We start from the raw sequence: 16,175 nt of genomic DNA, 5'->3' as shown, positions 1-16,175 counted from the left end.
TGGAAATGCCTCACCCTATTCACTCTTTAAAGAAATACTTTGTATTCTGGAATATTTTAAGAGTCATAAGTAGTTGCAAAAATAGTACAGAGAGTGCCTGTGGCCCTTTCACCCAGCTCCCCCCAATGATAACATCTTATGTAACTATAGTGCATGGTCGAAACCAGAAAACTGATGTGGGTAGAGGCTGTTATATATTAACTCTTAGTCATCCATATCAGTAGACAGAATTGGTAGCACTGGATAACAGGCTTAGCAGATAATTAAAAATATATTTAAACTTCTGGCTTTTGCCTCTTGATCACTCCATGGAATCGACTCTCCCCAAGGTCAGCAAGAGTCTCATTACCACGTTCTATGGATACTGTGCTATCCTCCTATTAGCACATTCCTTTGCTCTACTTTGGCCACCTGCTCCTCAGTTAGGATGGCTCTCATGTCACCATGCTTCCGGGCTCTCCATGCTCAGAGCAGAACCTCTCAGCCTTGACTCCATTCTGCAGCCTATGTTCCCTGCCATGGGCCATATCCAGGTGTCTTAGTTGTTACTAGCAGGTAGCTCCTGCTGTCTCTACAATGTATCGCTGGAGAACCAATCCTGAACTTCAGACCTAAAACTGAACTCATCTTTCCTCCTCAGAGTGGGTCCTCGGCTCTTGTTACTGGTCTCCTTTTCCAGCAGAAGAATGTGTAAAAGCCCCTTCACGGCTCAGGCCTCCTGCCAGCAAGTCAGCTGCAGGTGGTGGGTTTTAGAAATAAACAGGCTAATTGAGCTGGGGGTGGGGGTGGGGTGGTGACAGAACAAGGAAGCTGATTCAGATTTGTGCAGGGAAGAGATACAGAAACTCATTTACTGGAATGTGTAACTAAAAGAAAATTCAAATTCCATACAGTGAGTTTTTAGCTATATCAATTTCATTTCTTGATATTGGAAATTCTACAAAATTTCTGGAAAAAAATGGTAAACATCAGGAGGTATAGTTCAATGAAGCAACTTTCTTTCTTTCTTTTTTTTTTGAGCACGTGCTTTGAGTGGTGAATAAAGAATACGGGCTAAGTGTGGGGACAGAAAATCCAGAAGTAAGATAGGGGCCAAAGGGGAGCTTTCGTAATATTTTTACTTGGCAGAAGAATAAACCCAGTGAGCAGCCCCCTGTTGAAAGGCAGACAGGGCAAGTCAAGGATATGGGTTTATTTTATGGTCGGCTAACACTCTTTGCTGAAACAATGTCTTGGGAATTTAACATTTAAACTCCAGTTACTGATTCATTATTTATTTAAGATACATCAGGAGTTGAAATTGAAGCACCCCTGTGGACAATGGGAGGAGAGGGGCAACATTAGAGGAGGGTGGTGGGGGTCTGGTCTCTGTCCCCTCGGTGGATCCAGCCTGCACAGCTTCTCCAGGCAGGAGCGTTTCCTGCCTTCAGAGTGCGCCCACCTCCCTCCTAAGCAAGTTTTGTGAGGTTTCTGAATAAGATTCATGTGACATCTGTCAAATGCTTCTCTAGAATTCAAGAAACATTCCGTCTACTTGTGTTCCTTTGAAGCACTGATTTTCTTCTGTAAGCGGGAAAAAAAAAACCCAGAAGAAAAAGAAAGAAAAGAAAAAAGTAATCACATGTTGCCTGGCATGATTTGTACTTCACTCTCCCCCACCCCCAATGCTGTAGTGACTGGCTCCTGGCTTTTTAATTCCCTAGGATATGTGCATAGGTCCCTGCCCTCTGTGTCATTCCCATTATCCTTGTTTGTTTGTTTTTTAATAACTAGGTTTTGCAAAGGTTCTTTTTACAAAGACCAGGCTTTACAATATTACTAGTTAAGCATGTGGTTCTGAATTTGACAGTGTAACCCCGTGATAAATATACAACGTGGTAAGAGGGAGTTGAGCAGGTCCACTGTTGTTCAGGTTTGGAAAGGCAATGCTGGTAAAGACTCTAACCGTGTTTCTCTACCTGGGGATTAAGAAGAGAGGCAAGATTCATCTCCACTCTCTGCTGGGCTTCTCTGTGTCAGGTGTTAAGCTGGCTATACTTACATTCAGAGGTGAGTTCATTTACATTTTAGAAACCAGTGTTATAGTGGTTCCAAACCTTTCCTGTAATAACTGCAGCAAAATAAGTCTTCTATTTGGAAGGTGGGGGTGGAGGTGGGAATTGCACATTCATGGACATGCTGCACACTCATTTCTGATGGCCTCATTCTCTGGGGTCCTTTCTATGAGGTGTGGGGTAAAAAGGAGATAAAAAGCAGTATGGACATATGTCTACTCTTTCCTGAACTAAAACTCCCAAGTGCAGAGTTGGACGAAAGAATTTTGTGCCCCTTCCACATATAAGTGGTAATCATTTGGACTCTGAGCTATTTGGGTGTCTAGGCCAGTCCTGTCCAATAGAAATAAAAGAATTTTTGTAACCACATTAAAAAAGTGAAAAGGAACAAATGGAGTTAATTTTAATAATATATTTCAATGAATATTATTGCTACAATATTAATATAAAATGAGATATTGAAAATTCTTTCATACTACATTTTGGAAATTTGGTGTGCATTTTACATCTCTCAACTTAGAGTAGCCCCATGTCAAGTATACAATAGCCACATGTGGCTAATGGCTAAGTCACTTTGGCAACTTATGGAGATAAAAAAACAGAAAGGAGACAGTAAGACAGATTATTTGGTATTTGGATTGTTCTGAAGAATTATGGCTGATTGGGGAAGGACAAAGAGTGTAGACCCTTTGTCCAAGACACCACTCAGGTAGTCCCATTGTTCCTGTAACTTCTTGACTCTCATAGGTGACAGATAAGAACCTGTGGCTGAAGGAACTGAAAAGTTTGCAGGGAAATGATGACTTTCTGATAAATTCCCTAATGGGTTTGCCATTGTGGAAACTTAGCTGGTGAAGTCTAGTAAGTACAGAATGTGAGGTGAAAAATGGTGCGTGAGTTAGTGTGATGGCTGTGGCCCGTCCTTGGCCCCTGGGTTCCCCTCGCATCAGAAATAGATTTCATTGACTCAAGGGATTAGCTGTTCACCCATCCTGTTAAGGCTCAGTGAAAGCAGAGCCTTTTCAGTGTTCAGAATTACACATACCCCAGGAATGATTTTTCAGTTCCAAACTTCCTGTCATTGATACCTGGCCATCCTGACATGTCTGCAAATCCAAAAATAAAGAGCAGGGATGAAGAGGCCAGAGAAGTCAGAGGAAGTAGTGTCCTGAATGCCTGGGTTGAAAAATCTGCCAATGGATGTTATCAGATGGAGGGAGTGAGAAGGTCAAGGACCTTAGCTCTTCACTGGCAGGGAGCTGGGGAGTCTGTGGTGGATGGGAATGTAGAGGCAACGAGGCCCATGTCCCTCTCTAAATAGGCCAGGAGACTCTGCCCTCGCTACCCCTCCATCTATGAGTGGGCTCTGTTAGCGCCAATGGGAGTGTGTGAACTCATCAGAGTGAATGCCCTACCACCCAGGGACAGCTCAGTGGGGGTCATTGTCACCACCCTTATAAATGCAGAGCAGCAGACATTTGATATCGGTAAGATATTCCAGGTCCTTCAAAAGAGGCAAAGACTGCAGTACTCTCTTTGCCAAAGGAGTCCGACTCTAATCATCTTAAGGAAGTAAAGCCTGGGGGTTGGTTTACATACTGTTTCTCCTCTTACAGAGTTTGGGAAGTCAAATAGGGAGCAAGAGCTTCTGCAAATGTCAGCCCCAGATTCTCTTAGGGTTACATGTTGGCTACTTGTTTTCTCAAGAATTTCCCTTTCCAGCTTTTAAAGAGTGAGCACACAAAGCCTGCAAGCATTTTATTGAGAGAAGGCTAAGGTTACACCAGTGAGAGAAAAACAACCCTGCTTCTTCACTGATTTGCAATAAAATATTAAACATGGACAAGCTAAAGGTATATGAAAAAAAACCACGAGGAAGATTTTGTGAAGTTCTTCTTCACTTGAAAGATGAGCGGATTGGATTACTGTAGGTCAGCCCGGGGTAGATAAATCTCTTGACCGCTGAAGGAAATGGAGAATCTATTCCTATGCTTTTCCTTGGGGAGCAGTTAGTTTGTATTTGTCCTTTTTTCCCTCCCTCCTGCCCATCCCCCCATTCACGTCCTTCTTATTTGTAAGAATATATTAAAAGCATGCTCAGTCTTGGCTCATGGGATTAGGGCTTGGTTATCTAGCTGAGGGAGAGTTGTCGCTTCCTTTTTTGCATGATTGTCCATTTGGTCAGCAGTACTAAGTAAATGTCATTTTTTTGCATATGGTGCTTTGTAGAGATGGACAGGGAGGCCTTAGGAATACTGTTGTTTCTGGCAGCCAGAGCTGGGCGTGAGAAGAGAAGACTTGGGGTTGAGGACTCTGAACGCAGCCCAGGGCATGACCTGCCCTCTAGAAGCTCCCAGGCAGATCACCCAGTCCTGTGGCTTGGCTCTCACTTCTGGCCTATGGCTTACAGGTGCTGGTTTCCCCTCCTTTCTGTCTTTCCTCTCCTTTACCTACTTCAGATCTGGTTTCTGTTCCTGTGAAGAACCACTTCCTCTGACCATCCTTCTCTGTTCTAATGGGTTGTCTTCACTTACTGAGGACTTGATCGGGACCGTCTGCATCAGAATTATCTCAGGGGCTTATTAAAGGTGCACATTTCCAGACTTGCCCAGACCAACTGAATCAGAATATGAATCAGGATCTGTCATGTGGGTGGAATCTGCATTTCTGACCAAGGGTACAGGTAGGGTATGGGTGAGCCATCACACAGTAAATTTTGAGGATGCCCCTCTAATGCTGCTGCATTTGGCAGCATGGAGATGATGGCCTGTGCAGGATCTGCATGGCTCAGGGTCCACAGCATGGTGGGCTATGGAGACTAGGGATTCCCGGCTCCATCACTCACCAGCTTGGGCAGGTCACTATCTGTCTAAGCTACAGTTCCTTCTTGCAAAATGCAAAAGAGGAAAGGCTATACCCTCCAAGAGGGACGCTGTGCCTGGTGTGCATTAGGTACTCAATACATGTCAGCAAGTTATTTTCTGGTTACTACAGGAAAAACGACATGTGTTTCAGTCGTACTGTAATGGAGGGAAGCTGCATGCTCCAGAATCCCGCTGGCCTCCAACACCAGACTTGTCAGCCAAGTCTCATTTGCAGGAGCTGAAGGCTGCATGTTCCCCTTGCATGAAGTGGAGCCTGAGCAGGTGGCTCCAAAGGAGGAGCTTTTGAGTCAAAGAGAGGATGGAGGGGTCTCCTCTGCAGGAGGAGCTGGTAGGTCCTAGGCAAAGGTATCTCCCCCTCACTGAGGAGGGTGCAGGGGAGCTGAGGAGATCAACCAGATCAGGGCAGCAGAGACCCCGAATATATTTCTCACCAGCACCTCTATCCTTTCAGAGCCCATTCACGGGTCGAGCAATGCCTCGCTCTTTTGTTTTAGTTAACAGAAAAAGAGTTGGGGACTGGGAGTCAGAGAATGAAAGCAAATCCCTTAATCTGATCCTCTGTTTCCTCACTCACCAAATGGAGGGAATACTGCCCTCCAGTGTAATCATAAGAACCAAGAAAATATCTGTAAATATGGTAAATTTTAAATCCCATAAATATAAGGGATTATTATTCTTCCTTTTTGCTTCCATGGCTCTCCTTTTAGTTTTCTTATTAAGAAAACAAAAAACCCTTTCCTTAACCCTGTTCTTCCCTCAAACTACCCTGTTTGAGGTTGGTCTGGAGGGATTCATGTGCATATGAAACTGGGCAGCAAAGTTCCTAAGACAGCAGAGAGAAGGACCTGGTTTCAGAGTGAGGCACAGTGTGTGCGCCCTAGTTCCAACACCTCCATGTTCCGTGTTCCTAAGTCTCCTCTGTAACATGCAGTTGGTGGGGATGATAATACCTGCAGGATTGCTGTGAGGACTAGAATAAAGTCTAGCACAATGGGGAACACCCAGTAGGTGCTCAATAAATGCTAATGTCTACATTTCACCTTCCTCCTAATTCCCAGATCTATGGAAAAGACTGACACCTTTTCCTCTCAGTCACGTCTCCAACAATTTGGGAAGCAATGTCCAACCTATGCACTTTGGACCAGAAGCTGAGTTCAGCAAAACCAACTAACTTAGCTGTGCTATATGTGATGGGAGCTGGGGGAGAAGGAGGAATGTGCTGCTGTTCTTATAGTGTGCGTGTGTTTGTATGTACGTGCGTATGTACATGCATATGTATGTATTTATGTGTACGTGTGTGTGTTATAAGGGGGCTAAGTCAGGCACATGGAAACAAACCCTTTAGTCTAAGGCAGAGGTGACCGCACAGGAGCTTGGGGGGAACACAGAGCTCAGCCTAAGGGGTCAGCGAGGAGGAGATGCCCCAGAGGCTTAGGTGCACTTGGAGTGTGGGGAGTGGGGTTGGGAAGAGGAGAAAAGACAGGAGAGAGAGAATTTTGAGAACTAATCCAGGGAGCCAGCTTGAGACCACAACGTCTTCCCTGGAGCATCAGCATTTCCATCTCTGGAAGCTCACCTGAGAATCTCCTCCTGACCTCATCCTGGTTATTTTTTGGTGTTGCTTTTCCTTAACTATTTCAAATTATCCAAAGAGTAATAGGTCTTTTGAAAAATGTGCTGTTTTTTTTTGTGTTAGGTAAAATGATAGGGGCAGGAACTTCCTGCAGAAACAAGAACAGGACTGGGTGCAGTAGGATGTCCACATCTAGGCTGGATGCGAGGATGCCTGGACCCAAGTTGAGGCAGGGGGACGCTGGGACAAGTAAAGAGCAGGGACCCAGAGTGGACAGTGAAAGACTAGAAACCTTCCTGCCCACCTGGGCACTTCTCTCCCATGCAGAAAAGCCATTCCTGGCCAACTCACCACACCGATGGAGAAATAGTTGTTCATGATGTTGTACGGGACCTGGTCTCCGTTCTCCACCTCCTCTCTGGGGATGACTTCCAGATGCCAGCGGTCCAGCATCACCAAGGGGCTCTGCTCGATGTCCTTCAGGATTTTTGTCAGGCTGCCCCCTTCATAACCTGTGGAGTGCAGCACTGATTTGCCCCCAGAGCAGAAAGGCTTGCTTGCTGCTCATGCAGCTATCAGGGTGGAGCAGAGTGGGGCACCCCTTGGATACCCCCAGTGTGTCCAGGCCAGAGTCACTGAGGTTCCCTGGGCCACAGAGAAGGAGAGGACAATCTGGAGTAATTAGAAAGAAGCTGGGGCAATCTGGAAGCCAGAGTAGCAGGGGTAGGGCCGGGTGCTGGCCCAAGATGGATAGACCTGTGTAGCTGAAGCAAGCCCTGGGGAATCAGTGCGCCGGATGGTTGGGAAGCTGCACATGGGAGAACTGAGGATCTGTCCCAGGACTGTGTCATGAGGCAGATGGACAGTGCTGTAGGCAGAGTTTTAGGACGGTCCCCACAGTTCTTGCCCTTGAGGGATTATATACCCAGCAACCCCCAGGACCTGTGGATAAGATGGGCTAGTCAGTTGTGGTTTGGTATATTATATTGCACAGGTGACTTTACGAAAGCAAAATTATCCTAAGTGGATCTGACCTAATCAGGTGAGTCTTTAGAAAGACTGGGCTTTTCCTTAAGAAATAGGGCCGAAGCTTGAGAGGGATTGGAACTGAGAGTTTCTTTTGCCAGCTCTGAAGATGGAGCGATCCATTACATAAGGAATGAGGAAGGCCTCTAGGATATGAGAGTGAATCCCAGCTGACCACCAGCAAAGAGACAGACCTCAGATCTACAAAGAATGGAATTCAGCCAACAACCTGAAAGAATTTTAGAAGGAAATTCTTCCCTTAGAGTCTTCAGAGAGGAGCACAGCCTGTTCAGTGCCCTGATTCTATCTGGTGAGGCCTAGTCACATTGTTCTAGGATTTTTTTTTTTTTCTTAAAGCATTTATATGGGTGCACTGGGTCTTTATTGCAGTACATGGGATCTTGTTCCCTGACCAGGGATTGATACCAAGCCCTCCACGTTGGGAGTGCAGAGTCTTAGCCACTGGGCCACCAGGGAAGTCACTGTTCTGGGACCTCTGACCTACAGGAGCTGATACAAGGATATTTTAAGCCTCTATGTTTATAATCATTAGTTGTTACATAGTTTGTGGTTGTTTAGTGGCTAAGTCATGTCTGAGGCTTTGCAACCCCATGGACTGTAGCCCTCCAGGCTCCACTGTCCATGGGATTTCCCAATACTAGAGTGGGTTGCCATTTCCTTCTCCAGGGGATCTTCCCCACCCAGGAGTCCAACCGCCTCTCTTGTGTCTCCTGCATTGGCATGCAGATTCTTGACCACTGAGCCACCAGGGAAGCCCTTGTTTGTACATAGTAGCAATGGAAAACCAATGTAGCAAGTGAACTGGAAGTAAGAAGTCAATGGGAGAGACAGTCTTTTCTTTCAAATAACACTTTCATGTTCCTGATTACCTCTGGGACAAGCTTGAAGAGCATTTTCAAGCTGTCAGGGGTCTGGTCAGCACCTCAGGGGATGCATCACAAGATAGCAATAAAAGTAACGAGGTAGCTGAGGGCCTTGATGCTAACTGGGAGCACAGAACTGCGGGAAATTGGTGCCTCGATCTGCTGCCTAGATGCCCAGAGTCTGAGGCCACAGTCCGCTGTCCCTCTTGAGTAGAGGGTCCTTCCCAAGCCCAGTGTGTGGCTGAGGATCCTGGCAGCTCTTCCCATGCCTGTCAGCTTCCTTCTGGGGCTAGCTTCTGCTTGCTCTGCCCCCACCCTCCAAGCAGGCACACTGACCACTATGGGCCTGGTCTTGGATCACTCCCAGAATTGATCAGCCATCTGGAGTCTCATCCTGATTCTGCCTGCCACCCTGATCTCTCCACTCTCTGGAGCGTGCTCAGCTCTGTGGGGGCTATTGCAGTTTGCAGAGTTCTTAGCTCCTGACCATTGCCCTATATGCTGGTTACTACTCTGAGGTCCCTCTTAGGAGAATTTCAGAATGAGGGGCCCTGGCCCTGGGGTGATCTGAAATGCCCCTGGTAACTGGTTAATTGGACTTTTCAGTCTACATTCTGACTCCCAGTTTAGAAGAAGGTCAGTAATTTGGAGAGGGGGAATTTCAGGCAGAAAAATTCCTACGTGAGCCCTGACTGGGATGAATCCTGGAGAGGAGACAAAGGAATTGACTTGTTAGAAGGAGACGGAGCTTCCCCAGTGGCTCAGTGGTAAAGAATCTGCCTGCAGTGAAGGAGCCCTGGGTCAGGGAGATCCCCTGGAGAAGGGCATCGCAACCCACTCCAGTATTCTTGCCTGGCGAATCCCATGGATGGAGGAGCCTAGCAGGCTACAGTTTGTGGGGTCACACAGAGTTGGCCATGACTGAAGCAACTTAGCACACAGCACACACACGGAGGGAGACAGATTCAAAGCCGAGAGTTTCAGGCTGATAGTAAATCTTGTGAAGGGCAGACACAGGCCCTGGCATCAGGGAAAAGGCATGGATTAGACATGATCCCAGAGTTGAGTATTTCTCCATGGAATGTAATCCTTAAGAGGGGAGCTCAGCCTAGCTCTGCAGAGCCTCCCTGTAGACTGGGATGCTTGTCCCTAGGATAGTGCCCCTCCCACGCAGACTCACCTCCTCCCCAGCGGAGACAGCGGGCCAGGTCATTTCCTGTTCCAAGAGGCAGGACAGCCACAGGTGGATGCTTTGCAAAGTTGGCCTTATCTGCAACCCATGAAGAGGAAGAGAGAACCATATGCCACATGATTACAGAAGGTTTAAGTTGTTCAGTTACCCCTTATCTAATGCTTGAAAGCCTCTATGGCATTCTTTGTCTGAATACTTCTCCTGATGGGGAACTCACTACTTCCTTAAAGCCATCTCTTCCATCTGCAGTAAGCTAACCACTGCAAAGGAGCCTTCATATTGAGCTAAATCTGTCTCCCAGTAACTTACACCTGGTTCATCCTCATTTCATCCTAATTCTTTCCAAGAAGTGACAGTGGTAAACCTCAAAAACATTAGTTTGCATAGTTTTAATCTTCAATGATAACAAGAATTTACCCCACTTATCCTTAGACAGATCCTGCAAGGAGAACTACCCTGGGATTTCTTTGAAAGGAATGATGCTAAAGCTGAAACTCCAGTACATTGGCCACCTCATGCGAAGAGTTGACTCATTGGAAAAGACTCTGATGCTGGGAGGTGTTGGGGGCAGGAGGAGAAGGGGATGACAGAGGATGAGATGGCTGGATGGCATCACTGACTCGATGGACGTGAGTCTGGATGAACTCCGGGAGTTGGTGATGGACAGGGAGGCCTGGCGTGCTGCGATTCATGGGGTCGCAAAGAGTCAGACACGACTGAGCGACTGAACTAACTGCAAGATATTATCGTTCACGTGGATGAAGAAATGGAGGTTCATGGAGGGAAAGTCATTCTAGAGCCAGCGTCCAAACCCAGATTTCTGCCCCTCTAAGTCCGTACTCCTCCTTTCTTCAGAGCCTAAGCAGCTGCATAAATAGTAAAACAGGTGGGTCTGAGACATCAGAAACTGAAGATGCCTCACCTCAAGTCATTCAGGTTCAAAAGCTTAAAAATAACATTGTGTCTAACAAGCCAAACCCTGAGATGTTATCTGGCACCTAGGGAACAGTTTGCCACTTCCACCACCTCCCAGACTTGCAAACACAGAGTCCTGATCCTATCTCCCACGATGGTTATGATGAAGCATCAGGCCAAACCATTAGAGAAAGCGTAGCATAACGTATGTTTTCATCTGGCTGCATATCTACAGCAGCATGTTGACTGAGCTGGGAAAGGTGAAGGAGGCCAGACACCCACTGGGCTCCAGGGGATATCACTTATATAAAGCTCAGAGCATCTGATGCCAGGGAAGGATGTGGGTGATGTGACTGGGGAGCATGGCTGGGGATTGAGTGGGGGGCAATGCAAGAATCATCATCCTGCATGAGGTTCATGCAGGGCTGCCCCAGCAGGTGACCGTCCCTCCCCACCCCGCCCAGGTTGTCACACTCGTGCTGGAAACAGCTGAGGCAAGACTCAGGGCTGAGGTTACTGCCAGGAGGGTTGAGATGGAGTAAGTTGGTGGACTCTCTCATTTTCCAGAACAATGCATTTATGCCTCTGGCCTTTGCTGGGACTCTTCCTTTGCCTGGAAGACCCTTGTTTGCTTAAGTCTGCCCCTTCTTCTGTGGTTTCCCTTTGCAGCAGATCAACCATCCTCACAGTGCTGAGGCTAGACACCTGGATGTAATTCTAGATTTTTCCTTCTCCCTCGCCACACATCTGTTTACACATCAATTTCTACATGCTGTCTCCATGGCTTTCCAAGCACTCTCTCCTCTCCCTCCCATGGTGATGGCTGAGTTCTAACACAGTATGAGTCCTTCCAACCACTACTGCTGCACCAGCCCCTTTCTGTCCTCTTCACCTCCAGTCTCACTCCCTGGTATGTTCTCCACAGGGCCATCCAGGCAGGCAATCCTTGAACCACAAGCCTGATCACACTAGCCCATTGTTTTGCCTTCTGCCGTGACTCCCATCACCCCTTAGCCCAGCAGCAAGGCCCTTCTCAGCTCTGCCTTACTCTCTAGCCTCATCCTTCTCACGTCCTGCTTCCCACTCACCATGTCAACATGGGGTTCAATGCAGAGGCCCTTCCTGGTTGGCCTAGTCTGGACCTCATGCCTCTCCAGAGTGCTTCTCTAGTGCCAGGGATGATCTCATTCACACTATCTTGTAAATGACTACTTTTTTGTTCCCCAAATGTACTGTGACCTTTCTGGGGGACCTGTATCTTATTTGCCGCAGTATCTGCACACCTTTACTGAAGGCCTAGATGCTGTGTTAGGTGATCCAGCTCTAACAGCAGGCAAAAAAAAAAAAAGACTTGGCTCTGGCTCTCATGGTACCTACCATTGAGAGGGAGAGATAGCTATTAATGAGGTAATTGGTGCATAATTTCAAATGCATACTGGGAAGGAGGGGACTGCGGTCCTGTAATGGAAGGCTGATCTTCCCCAAGGAAGGCTGAGGTCTGAAGTAGAAGCCGACCAAGCTTCTGTTCTGCCAGGGGAGCAGAACAGACAGGCCCTGTGGTGGAAGGGACACTAGTGTCTTCAAGGGTCAGAAAGGGATTGAGTATTTGAGGGGTGAGGATGGGGGTAGGAAATGAGGCTGGAAGGGTGGGCAGCTGCTAGGCACCACTTTGGGCCCCTGAAGCATTGGTTTTATCTTTATCTAAGAATCCTGGGAAGCCACTGATGTGCTTCACACACATCAAAACCCCACTGACATTCAGGAAGGACCACTCTGGCTATTGCACGAGAACAGATCAGAGAGAGAGCTGAAATGGGGTTTCATAAAGCACTGAACAAGGGCCTCAGTCTCTTGAATGAACGATCATTGTCCAGTTATTCCTTTTACTCTCATTTTTTAATCTCTGTTTTTTAACCTGTGAAAAAACAGATCACCTCACATGCTTTTTCTGTTCTGGGCAACATATACCACCTGTGTCCCCTGCAGATGAATCTTATAAAGCTTGTCCGCAAACCCTACTTTCTCCTTCCCGATGGAGAGGGAATCCTACAAGCAGCTCCTAGCACTCCAGCCATCCACCCTCTGCTGATCAGCTTTTTCTTCCTCGGCTCCCAGAGGATGCCTCCCTCCTCCCACAAACAACTCCAGAGCCCTGGGTGACAAGAGAGCGTGGGTGGCTGCTTGGCAGGGCCGTGTCCATGGAAACCAGAGTGCCTGTGGGGGAGCAGATGTGGCGGGTATGGGGGATGCCTGTCCCAACCCAGGTGGCTTGCTTACGACCCCCGGGGGCCCAGCCTTCTCCACCCTGTCCAGGGTCTATCCTGGCCCATCCTCCACTCCCCTCTTCCCAGAGGAAGTACTTGTCTCCCATGGGAAGTCAGCAAATCCTGTGGGCTCAATCTTCCAAAGCTATCCAGACCCTGATTCCTCCTTACCACCTCCTCTGTCTCTACTGTGGTTCGCGGCCCAGGTCCCCTCCCTGGATCTCTGCAGGAGCCTCCTAACTGGTCTCCCAGCTCCCACCCTTTTCAGTTTCTGTAATCTGTTGTGCCCCTGCTTTGCTCAAAACAATCTAGCATCTTGGGATCTTCATGGTATGACAGCCACATTCCGTATCACGTAGCCCATGTCCTAGAGACTTGGCCCTGCTTTGTCTCTGCTTTATCCCCAGCCCCTCTTGCCTCACAGACTCCACCCTGGGCATGCTCTGCAGCCTCCTCACTGGACTTCTGCTCCTGCCTCAGGGCCTTTGTATCTGCTGTTCCTTCTGCCTGAACTACTCTTTCCTTGGGCATTCGCGAAGCTCTCCTCCTCCAGGTCTCCATGCAAATATCATCTGCTCCTCAGGGCCTTCAAAACCACCCTGTCTTAGTTTGCAACCCCACTCCCACTGCTGAGCTCCCTTTGCCTATTTTCTGCTCTTCTCTCTCTCTCTTTTTTAATCACCTTCTGTCATACTGTATATTTCACTTATTTCTTTGTTTACTGTCTGTCTCTTCCCTCTAGAAGGAAGCTCCATGAGGGTGAGACGGTGTCCTTTTTGAGCTGCTGCATCACCAGGGCTTCCATGGGAGCTAAGCACCTGGAGGTACACAGGAGGATCTGGGGACCAAAGGATGAAGACAGCCACGCAGCCCAGGCTCGATGCTCTGGACCATCTCAGCAATTCCCTTGGCTGCTTTCCTGAGTTTATGTTCTATATCTCAGTGTTTATCTGGGCTCTCCAGGGTTAGATCTTGAATGTATCCCTCGTCCCAGAATCTCAGAGTCATTCTCCATCATCTACCGGTGGTACTGTGTCCAAGGACCCACAGATCCAGGCAGGCCTCCTGATTCTCAGCCTGGACCCTCCCCACCATCCCCATCACCCTTTTGATCAAGGCATATTGGACATACCCCATCGTAGCTTTTCTTTGCTTGAACTGATCTGAGCTTTCAGATGTGCTTTGTGGGCTCTGGGCTCTAGGCGTTCATTTCAAGGTGACTTGCCCTGCACTATGCATCTATTCTTAGTTCCCTCGCCTTTATCCAGCACCCTGGACCTGCCTGAAGTCCCAGGCCTGCTGCCTTCCCCCCAGTCTCCCCATCTGGCCTGTCCTGCAACTGCCCAAATCCTGCCCATGGCAGATATTTTTGAAGCAAGGCCTGAGACTAAGCTGTTAACATCTGTACATGTGGGAATCCTTCCATTGTGTTTTCTTTCTTTTGTCCACCTGAAGTAGGTATTTAGTGAAGCATTGGTCCAAGAGTAGAAACAAAGATAAATACGACATAGTTCCATTTCTCTTTATTACCTTCCTCTGACTTTTAACATGGGCTTCACAGGTGGTGCTAGTGGTAAAGAACCCGACTGCCAAAGCAGGAGACGTGGGTTCCAGCCCTGGGTCAGGAAGATCCCCTGGAAGAGGGCATGGCAACCCACTCCAATATTCTTGCCTGGAGAATCCCATGGACAGAAGAGCCTGGAGGGCTATAGTCCATGCGGTCACAGAGACATGACTGATGCAACTTAGCACTCACACACACAACTTTAAATACAGTTATTGTAAATCAACTACAAAGGTCCTTCCAGCCCATTCTTACCAATGCAATCCAAAATCCAGCCAACTGTCCCATCACCTCCACAGGCCAAAACACGGAAGTCTGGAGTATCGCGGAAAAAGTTAAGTCTGGGAAGTAGAAAGGCCAAAATGGTTTTGCTGACAGGCTGAACTTTGACACTCCTTGAGTCGAAGTCCCCCCACCCCACCCCAACACCCTGCTCCCTTCCCAGGAAGCATATTATGACCTTGACTCCTTTTGGGGTTGAAAGGGTCACTCAGTGTTCTGAAAGCAGAACATACTAAGCAATGCCATTGAGTATGAACTCCATGGAGCCATCTTTGTCTAAGGAGATTCTGACTCAATATTCAACACATAAAATGGTTTTCTAGAAACTGTCTATGATTTATGCAGAGGAATCCACAGTTTGCTTATTTTGGCACCAATACAATTAACCCCCAACATCTGCCTCCTTTCTAGCTCTCACCTACTCTGCCCCCACAGCTTTTGAGATGCAGCAAACTAGCTGAATCTTCATCCCACCCCAGACCTAAGTGGAGTAAGCACCATCTCCCCTCAGGGGCCTTAAGCCTGTAGAGAAGGGCTGTTAACCTGGGGTGCATATCTAAGGGGTGTGTGGGTAGAATCCAGAGGGCCTTGAACTTGAAAAAAATGTTACACTATTATCTTCCCTAAACTCTAACTGAAAATTAGCATTTCCTTCAACAATACCTGTGACTTTCTTAAGGAGCCGAAATGACAGGTATTTCAATGTTTTACTACAGTTGTGGCAGGCATTTTCTATTATCACTTCTGCTCATTACTGTTTTAATTTACAGTAGCTATTAGACCCGCCTCTGGAACTTGCCATATAATGTCTTAATAAATCACGTGTATTTTCCTGTCACAGATTTGTTGTCTAACCTTTAGTAACTTTTTTCAATAAAGTTTCCCTGGGTATTTCTATATATTTCATTGTATACATTAAAAAATATTATCTTAATGTTAAGAAGGGGTCCATAGGCTCCATGAGACTGCTAAATGGGTTCCTGGTGCAAAAAAGGTTAAGAACTTCTGCTGTAGCACAGAGAGGATCTGGGGAGGCCTCGGGGTGGGGCTTGAGAAGCTGAAGCCCAGGATTTCCTCTTTGCCTTGCTTGGTGATCTGAAGAGACCCCTGGGGTCTTCTGCCAATGCAGGTGTGGGCAAATTAACATCCCCTCCCCGCCTTTCTCCTGTAGAACTCTTCTCTCCTGTAGAGCTGGATTCTGAATGAAGGCTCCCTTCAGCTAGACAGCCTCTCTGATTACAGGCTGACACATACAGCAGAGAGAGATACTCAGGGCACAGTGGCCCTAGAAGCAGCCACCAGGCTTGTCATCCTGGGCAAACCAATTTAGGATGGATGCAGTTAAGGGACAGTACTGTCTGTCTTCAAATATCAAAATGCCCTAGAAGAGAGCAGGCTGGTAAAGGCATCTGTGAGCTGCTGCTCAGTCACAAGTCACAGATGGAGGAGTCATCGGCCATCATGGGGACCGTGATGGCACATGCAGCAGCACAGGTGGGCTTTATTTTGAAATTAATTTTATAGGTAAGTCACGGC

General features: G+C 47.5%; 1 protein-coding gene across 5 annotated transcripts in view; it reads right to left on the bottom strand.

Moving 5' to 3' along the window:
- The window catches only part of DGKG (diacylglycerol kinase gamma), a 226,452-nt gene that overhangs the window by 98,337 nt on the left and 111,940 nt on the right, over positions 1-16,175 (bottom strand). For all 5 annotated transcript variants that reach the window (XM_059888290.1, XM_024995253.2, XM_024995255.2 and 2 more), the window contains 3 exons: positions 14,613-14,698; positions 9,603-9,692; positions 6,864-7,024 (listed from right to left, as the gene is read on the bottom strand). In XM_059888290.1, coding sequence (XP_059744273.1) covers positions 6,864-7,024; positions 9,603-9,692; positions 14,613-14,698 — 337 coding nt within the window. The remainder of the gene's footprint in view (positions 1-6,863; positions 7,025-9,602; positions 9,693-14,612; positions 14,699-16,175) is intronic.

This window comes from Bos taurus, chromosome 1 (genome assembly GCF_002263795.3).
Source record: "Bos taurus isolate L1 Dominette 01449 registration number 42190680 breed Hereford chromosome 1, ARS-UCD2.0, whole genome shotgun sequence".
Taxonomy (NCBI): domain Eukaryota; kingdom Metazoa; phylum Chordata; class Mammalia; order Artiodactyla; family Bovidae; genus Bos; species Bos taurus.
The sequence above is the reverse complement of the archived record's forward strand: the minus strand, read 5'-3'. Positions and strand labels throughout refer to the sequence as shown.